The sequence below is a fragment of the Phaethon aethereus genome (genome assembly GCF_964289735.1).
Source record: "Phaethon aethereus genome assembly, chromosome: 25".
NCBI lineage: Eukaryota > Metazoa > Chordata > Aves > Phaethontiformes > Phaethontidae > Phaethon > Phaethon aethereus.
In genome coordinates, this window is record NC_138601.1 from 6222536 (window position 1) to 6231134 (window position 8599).

Sequence of the window (8599 nt, forward strand, 5' to 3'; positions counted from 1 at the left end):
CAACACGTCCTGGCAGCGCCGGCAGGTCCCAGACGAGCACGTTATGAGCCGTCTCTGATCTTGCTTTGGTGGGAAAGGTACAGGCTGAATGTGTTTGCCAGGCTTTGTTCCAGTCTGCAGAGCGTCCCAGCGTGGTGGGACAAGGGGCTGAAGGAGAGATCAGTGGACGTTGGCTTTTCTGTGCAAGGCTTCCATCTCAGTCTGGAGCAAAGCAGCACCGTACGTGGTCAGGGGAAGGTGCATTTCTGAGAGGCAGGAGTGAGGTGGCTGCCCTGGTGAGGTGGATGAGGGACCCACTAAGTCACGGCGGGTTCGAGCTTGCTCCCTTCCCCGGCTCTGTGGAGGTGTGGCTGGTGCCACCAGGGAACCTGAGATCTCAGGTGACGTAGAAAATGCCAGAAGATAGAGGGAGGAATGTCTTCCTAATGAGGGTGTCTGTAGTTGAGGAGCTTCTCACTCAGTAGAAGACCTGCTTTTAATTAAAAGGCAGTTTATTTATTTATTTTCTGAACTGCAGAGAGCTGGTGGTTTGCTCGAGGGCAGGGGAGCCGCTGGCATCGCAACGATGCTGCTGGTCCGTTTTTCTTGTTCTCAGACGTCTGCTGTAATGTCTGACACATGGGGATGGACCTGGTCTTATCCTGGCCTCTGTGTACTGTGGCATCAGTAAATTGTAGTTTATCTAGTTGAAGGTGAGTCTCAGAAGTAATCTGGACTTTAACACCTGGTACAAACCGTTTTAAAGGTCATGGGCACTTGGGTTTCACTGCCTGGGTCACAAAGAAACTTTCACTGTCGTGGTGGATAGATCTGTGACCTCTCTGGTCGCTTGCCCTGGAGGTCAGGGATCAGAAGTCGGAAGCTTCGGGTGTGGAACTGTCGTGTTCTTACCTGGCATTGGCATTGTGGTCCCCTCCAGTGGTTAAGGAACAGGTTTTGCTGGGGGAAGGACATCTGTGACCCGGAGAAGGGCATTTATCCCCTGCCTCTTGGTCCGCCCCAAGCACCTGAAACTCCCGGGGTGGCGAGTGAGGCCTCCAGTCATCACATTCCTATTCCCTGAGCCGGTGCGGCCGGGACGGCCCTACCTGCACGCTGCTGTCAGAGACACAAGCTTGCCAGAGGCCTGTCGTGTGATCTCTTGGTGATTCAGGCTCCTCTTCCTGTCCCTGCTTCCTCCATGCTCAGTTTCTGGTGCCGACTGGAGCCGCCGGGCTCTGCGGAGCTCCACCGGTGAAGCACTGCACGAGCTGGGAGCCGTTCTGGGTAAGCTGTGGTGAGGGACAGATTCGCTTTGGGCTTGTGACAAGATGGATTGAAATGCAGTCAGGTTGATGTTGGGAAAGCTTGTTTCACTGCGTGCTGGGACAACTTCAGGGGTGGCTTCAGAGTTGTGGAAATGGAGCGGGGACTTCAGAATGCTGTGAGGTTATCAAAGTAGTATCCATGTGGTTTGGAAAATCTGCCTTATCTGTCAGGGCTGTTCGGGGACGGGAGTGTCTCTCCTTGTGCGACCCACAGGACAGCACTGTGCCACTTCGTCTGCCTTCTGCTTGGTAATCCGTCTGGCAGATTTAACAGTGTTCGTGGCTGGAGGGGCCTGCTGGGGATGCGTGCCAGGGCTGGCCGCAGTGCCTGCTGACGGGCTGTAGGCTTTGGGCTCCTGTCGCACTTCCACGTGAGCAGCCTCCGGCTGCAGATAAAGGAGCTGGATTGATGGCGCAGGATCAGCTTGGCCGGGTTTACCCTGCTGAGGCGATCGTTTGAAAAACGTCCTGTGTTTCAGCTGCAGGCTCTGCGCTGGGATGGCGGCCCTGGCGATTTGGGGTGGGGGGTCATGCTGGCTCCCACTGCTGGGACCTGCTGCTCCGGGGTGTTGGGAGAACCTGGTGGCCCTTTTGAGCCAGCCGGGAGAGGGCAGCCCCAGCCGCTGCCCCACCTGGGGAGCTCCAGGCACAGGGCGCTAGCACTCTAGCCCGGGGCCCTGTTTCTCCATGACTGGCTCTCCAGCTTTCCCCTCCAGTCCCTGACCACTTCCTCCCTTCCCGCAGGCATGAATGACCAGGCTTGCCCCCAGCACTGAGCAGCTGGAGCCACCGGGAGCTGGGCCAGGATGCCGATCCCTCCTCCCCCACCGCCGCCACCTGGCCCCCCGCCGCCTCCCACCTTCAGTCAGGTAGGGGTCTTGCTGCCCAGTGGCCTGGCTGGTTGTAGGGTGGGGAGGTGGCCTGGCTCCACATGGTTCTACTTGCCAGGGCCCTCTGTGTTGTCTCTGGACCTCCTTGAGTCTAGCCTGCAAGAGCTTCAGGTCACCCATGGGCTGTGCCTCAGTTTTCCTTGCAGCAGAGTTAGTACATGGAAAGGGCTGCATGTGGCTTTTCTTTGCATCAGTGTCTTCTGCTCCACTGTGGCTTGGCAGGGAGAGCAGGAGATGTTATATATGGCTCTGAGCTGTGCCTTGGATCTAGGTAAGGCAGGGTCTCAATCTCGCCCCGCAGAACAGTGATGTAACCCCCAGGGACAGCCCCATTACTCCATCTGGAAGAGAGCCCCTGGAGCGGGCTCTTTGCTGGCAGCGGGTGGGGTGCCCCTGGACTCGGCCAAGGAGAAGTGGGATGGCGGAGTCAGGCTGTGCCTGCTCTGTGCATCAGGGTATCCGTCCGCACAGGGGAGCTCCTGCTGAGCTGCTTCTTGTCTCCAGGCAAACACGGAGCCGCCAAAACTGAGCCGAGAGGAGCAACGGGGCCGTGGGGCCCTCCTGCAGGACATCTGTAAAGGGACCAAGCTAAAGAAAGTGACACAAGTCAATGACCGGAGCGCACCAATCCTAGAGAGTGAGTACTTGCCTGGCCTGTCCCCAGGAGGCACTCGGTCCCGTGCTGGGTCCTGCTGTGCCCTTCAGGATGGCTTCTGGGCTCTCACCCGTCTGGTTTCCAGCGGCTACTCATTGGAGGAGCTGATAATAACAGGCTTAACCTCTCTGCCTCCTTTCAGAGCCCAAGGGCAGTGGCAGTGGCAGCTACGGCTCTAGCTCAGCTGCAGTCCAGCCAAAGGGTGGCCTCTTCCAAGGCGGTGTGCCCAAGCTCAGACCCGTGGGAGCAAAGGACAGCTCAGGTAATGGCCATCTGACTGTGATTTGTGTGAGGGTTCCCTGGGGAGGTCCCTGAGCAGGAGTGGGTTGAGGATCTTGCTGTGTTTGCCTGGGGATTTCGGCTGGTTAGAGGCAGGGACCCCAAATCAACACTCTGCGCTCTCTCCGTGCCACAGTGTCCCACAACACAAACCTCCTTGGAGGGCCTGAGAGTCGCGTATGTTGCTGAATGTTTCTCTCTGCTATTTTCTGTGGCAGTCTGCCTTCCAGCAGGCCAGAGGGCGAATAGCAGTGGTGAGAGAGGAGCCGTGTGTGGCTGAGCACAGTGCCAGCTCCCTGCCTGTGCCAGACAGTGTTCCCCGCGGTCTGGCCCTCCTCGGCCGAGCGGGCAGGCTGCCCCACGCTCTGCGCAGGCTCAGGGATGAAGCGCCGCACGTCGCTCTCGCCGATTCCTGGCCTGCGCCGTGCCTGGCCAGTCACTCTGCTTTCCTTCACCGCAGACAGCTCCAGTAAGCAAACCCTGCAAGTCCCCGGCTCCAGAGCAGCCGCCCCCAGGCCCCCTGTGCCAGCCAGCAACAGCCGACCTCAGGATGATGCTGACAACAGCCGGGCTTCTCCCCCGGAGCTGCCGCGCACGCAGAGGCCCTCCCTGCCGGATCTTTCCCGGCCCAACACCACCAGCAGCACTGGCATGAAGCACAGCTCGTCCGCCCCGCCGCCTCCTCCACCGGGACGCCGTGCCACCGCGCCTCCCGCCCCCCCTCCGGCGCACGGTGCCAAGGTGTCTTCCTACAACCGGGAGAAGCCCCTGCCGCCCACCCCGGGACAGCGACTGCCCGTGAGCAGGGACGGACACCCTGCCCCGCCACCCATCAAGCCCCCTCCTTCCCCAGTCAGTATCCGAACGGGGTCAGGGGCTCAGGGCCAGTCTCTCGCCCCCCCGCCGCCCCCTTATCGGCAACCCCCCGGTGTCCCCAACGGCCCTTCCAGCCCCATCAATGAGTCCGCTCCGGAGCTGCCGCAGAGACACAACTCCTTGCACAGGAAGACACCGGGTCCCTTGCGGGGTCTTGCGCCGCCGCCGCCTGCTTCAGCCTCCCCATCTCTCCAGAGCAGTCGCCCCCCTCCGCCAGCCAGAGACCCCCCCAGCCGGGGAGCAGGTAAGAGCCGTTTGCTCTGCTGGGCCTGGCTCCTTTGCGCCCGGGAGCAGCCGTGGTGGGTCAGGCTGCAGCCGCCTGCCCACAGGGTGTTTGGGGTAGGAGACGCTGGGTGAAGAGTTGGCGCCGGGGCACAGCGAGGTTTCTGCACGTGGCAGTCAGTGTAGTCCGGGGCAGTAGCTGGACTGTCATCTCCCATAGATGTCCCTGGTCCTGTCCTCTGTTTATCCAGCTCCTTTCAGGCCTGATGTTGGCGGTGGGTTGCGGCTGGGCAGCTCCTGCCCATGAGGTCAGTGTGTCCTCCTGGGATGGGAGGTGAGAACGTGATGGATCTAGAGCAGTGTATGCTGCGGCTGCTCCCCTGAGCTTCCTAAATATCACCAGGACGGTGACAAAAAGCTGCAGCAGAGCAGGGAGAAGCCTTTCCCTCAACGCTGCAGCTGGACACCCTTGCTCAGCCCTCAGGCACCGTCCTGCCCCTCTCTGGGCTGGTTTTGGTGCTGTGTGGTTCAGAGTGCAGCTGGCGATGAAGGCTTCGTCACGGCTGGTGCAGGGGGTTTAGTGTCGGGCACCCTTTGAAAGGGTGGCTCGGTGAAAACCGCTCACCATTCCCCCTGTGCATGCGGAGCCAGGCATGAGCATGTCCCTGCTGCCAGGAGCGGCGATGGCTTCGCCCCAGTGCCCCCCTGTGTGCTCCTGGGCTCTGTGTCCAGACCGCAGCTCCCGCCTGGTGCCCTGCCAAGCTGTTCTGTCCTTCCGGCCCTGCCAGAATCCCTCCTTTGAGTTACGGCTGGGGATGTGCTCTTTTAGTCTGTGTGTAACTAGCCTAATGAGGAGCATGAACTGCCACTATGTGTCCGTGGGAGTCTGGGCAGGAGCAAGAGGTGGGTCAGAGGGGCCGTGGGTCCTGTCGCTGCCTTGGTGGCAGTGCAGCTGTGGCTTCCCAGCCCTGGCAGGTGGCACCTTGCCTCCATGTGCTCCATGTGGAGCCGCTGCCCTCGAACCCTTGCGTGTGTGGGCTCGTAGCTGCTCCTTGGACCCCTTCTCGTGCAGAGGGTGACCTTGGTCTGGCTGCAGGCTGGGAGCGTGCAGGGGCCGGAGCAGTCCCACTGGGGGTGGGTGGTGAGCTGGAGGGGAGAGGGCTGGCCGGTCCCCCGCACTGCAGCTGACAAGGAGGAATGCAGATGTTGGGAACGAGCAGGAAATCTCTGCTGGGCGCGTGTAGGAGCATCCCTGGGCCGGCCACGCTGGCTGCTGCTGCAGTCTGGCTCAGCAGCTAGCCTGGAAAGCTACCTCGGAGGATGTCCTTGGCCCTGCTGTCGGAGGGAGGGTTTGCCCTGGGGATGCCGTGCCTTGGCAGGCTGCCGTGGGCCGTGCTGGTGCTGACCCAGCTCTCCTTGCAGCCCCACCACCCCCTCCGCTGATGCTGCGAAACGGGGGGCGCGACGCCCCCCCACCTCCGCCCCCCTACAGACTGCACGGCTCTGCTGAGCCCCCAAGCCGAGGGAAGCCGCCGCCGCCGCCCACAAGGACGCCGGCTGGGCCGCCACCGCCGCCTCCACCCGTGCGGAACGGGCACCGGGACTCCATCTCCACTGTCAGAGCGTTCTTGGGTGAGTGGGGCCCTGGGCGTGGGTCTGTGCTCGCAGCGGCTGCTGCTCTCCCTGGAGCTGGAGCCCTTTGCCTGTAGTTACGCTTGCGCAGAGCCACCCTCCCTGACCTGCCCGTTTTCCCTCTTCTCTGCAGATGACTTTGAATCCAAATACTCCTTTCATCCTGTCGAAGACTTCCCAGCCCCAGAAGAATATAAATACTTCCAGAGAATCTACCCCAGCAAAACAAACAGAGGTAAGGGGGGAGGAGGTGTCCCGCTGTCCTGCGTGGCCTGGCTCCCCTCCTGCGCGCTGGAGGGTGGCAGGAGGTGACAGCGGTGCGGACATGGCCGCCCGCTGTCCTGTTTGTCCCTCCTCAGGGTGGGTTGTGCAGGGGCCCCTGATCCGCCGCCTCCTCTGTGCAGCAGCGTTGCCTCGGGGCCTGTGCACGCTCCTCCCCGGGGTGCCAAGTCCCAAAGGCAGCCTGCTATGCTCGGGGGGGCCCCGAGGATTTGGGCTATGCGGCTGTTCTGTCCCGCCTGCCCCCTCTTTCGCCTGCTGAGCCTGTGCAGAGGAACGCTGCAGGGCTTGTTCCTGCCTGCACTAAGGGCCTTTGGCGTGGTTCCAAAAGGTCCCCGGCAGCCGGCCCCGCGGCTGAAGCTGGCCTTGGGCAGGGTCTGGGGGGAGTAAAGGGCCCCTGCGTGTCCCAGGACGAGCCTGACTGTGGGGCCCTGAGTGGCGGCTGGCACTCGGACCCGGTGCTGCCGGCACAGCACAAAGTGCCCTTGCTTTGCCGCTGCTGCGCGTCAGCCCTGCGGATCCCGGCGGAGACTCCGGGGAGAATGGGATGCTCGTTTATTTTTAGAGCGATGAATGTTTAATGTGGATTTGAAAAGCCCTGAGCTTTCCATGCGTGCTGCAGCGGCTGCTTCGAGTCGCAAATCCCAGGCTCCAGATCTCTGCGGGGAGTATGGGGTGGGGGGCAGCTGGCATGGGGATGTGGAGGAGGGAAACCAGACGTGCCGGATCCCGCTCTGCGGATCACTGAGGTGGCAATCCTCTGAACCGGTGCAGGTGGCCGGGGAGCAGCTGGCCAGCACGTGCCAGCAGCGCGGGGCACGCCGTGCCAGCCATCTCCGTGCACGTCTGGTTTCAACGGGCTTTCTTGTCTTGCAGCTACGCGTGGGGCTCCCCCTCTGCCCCCCATCCCCAGGTGAAAGCGGGCTGCACAGGCACATTGTTCCTGAGCAGAGACACGGACCTCCTTCCCCTTCCTCAGATGGGCCCTCCCCACCTCCCTGCCCCCAGGATCCTGCATGAGACACTCGCAGCGCCTTTGGTTTCCCAGCTGCGCCAGGACGAGCAGATCGCCCCAGCCAGCTCTCTCTGCCAGCCCACCCTCATCTATGCATCTCCCCTGGAACGTGGTGACCTTGCTGGCAGGCCCGGATGGGTCCTCTCCTCCGCTCGCTCATCACAGATCCCGGGTTGGGCCAGGACCGCGTGTCCAGCCGCAGCCTGGGAGCCGGGCACAAGGACTTGGGGCGGACGCCGAGCCGCGTGCAGCCGACTGTTGGGACCAGAGGTGGCTCCAAGCCTGATTCCTCTGGGCCGGGGCAGAGCAAGGGCTTGGAGAGGAGCTGGGGTAGGGCAGGAGATGGACACGCTGCGTGATCACCGGCTGCGCCGGCGGCGGAGTGAGAGGGAGGCGGGACAGGCCAGCAGAGCCTTGTTACCCTGGCGCAGCCGATTGCTTTTTTGCACAGGAGCCAGTGGAGGAGTGGGGGGCGAGTGGGACCAGTCTGGGAATCCCCCATGGCGTGGGGCTGGGGGCTGTGGGGCAGCTGTGTGGGCGGGAGCCCCCCCTCCCTGCCGCAGCAGCAGGATGTCCCCAATGCCACCCGGCACCGTCGCGCCCCAAAACCACCACAGCCGACGGCTGTTCGCACCGCTGGGTTGTGAGGGAGCGAGGAGGTGCCTGGCGGTGGCAGCCCAGCTTTTAACACTAAATCACCAAACCAGAGCATTTTAACGGGAAGACACTAATTGTCTGTGGAGGAAGCCGGGGGTGCTGTTACTGGGGGCGGGTGTTGTTTGTTCTGTTTCTTTATGTGGCGGGGGGGAGCGTGGGGAGGGTCCTGGGGCCATGGCCCCCGTGCCGGGGGCCTCCGGCTGACGTTTTGCCTTATACACTACCCTGTCCGACTGTTGGTACCGGGCTGGTTTCTCTGCATTTACTCGCAGTACCGGGGGGCTGGACATTAACTGTAGTTACTGATCTCTTTTGTACGTTGTAAAACGCTTGTACCGTAGGAGGAAGGTGGGCTCGCTGCGGGTGCACCAAACCCTTCCTCTAACTGTTCTGGGGGTGGTTTGGTGGGGGGGTGTTTTTTTTTTTTTCCTACGAAGGTGGAAATTTTCCCTGTTTAGGCTGGAGTGAGGCCGTGCACTGGGCGAGGGCTGCTTGGGGTGGGTTTCGCTGGAGGCTGAGCCCCCACCCCCCAGCGCTGCCTCTTGGTTTAAAGGTTAGAAAAGGTTCTCCCCGTGTGCTGACTGCCCCCCCTGGGGGGGGCGAGGGGCTCTTTTAAGAGGGAACAGAATAAAACTCGAGGAGCTTGAAATTGCATTTAAATAAAAGTAATAAAGATACACGTCTCCTCAAGGGTGCTGTCTGTGGAGGGTGGCTGGGGAAGTGGGGGGGGTCCCCAGGGCCCCCTCACCTCTTTTGGGAGGTCTGCAGTGAGGTTGGTACTGGGTGC

General features: G+C 61.9%; 1 protein-coding gene across 1 annotated transcript; it reads left to right on the plus strand.

Moving 5' to 3' along the window:
- Positions 1–2113: 2113 nt before the first annotated feature.
- Positions 2114–7057, plus strand: WIPF2 (WAS/WASL interacting protein family member 2; the record flags this gene model as incomplete). The annotated part of the gene is made up of 7 exons (XM_082010436.1): positions 2114–2176; positions 2702–2834; positions 2995–3114; positions 3592–4251; positions 5652–5861; positions 5995–6096; positions 7017–7057. 7 exons carry the CDS (start codon positions 2114–2116, stop codon positions 7055–7057), a joined length of 1329 nt encoding a protein of 442 aa, XP_081866562.1.
- Between the last annotated feature and the right edge of the window lie 1542 nt (positions 7058–8599).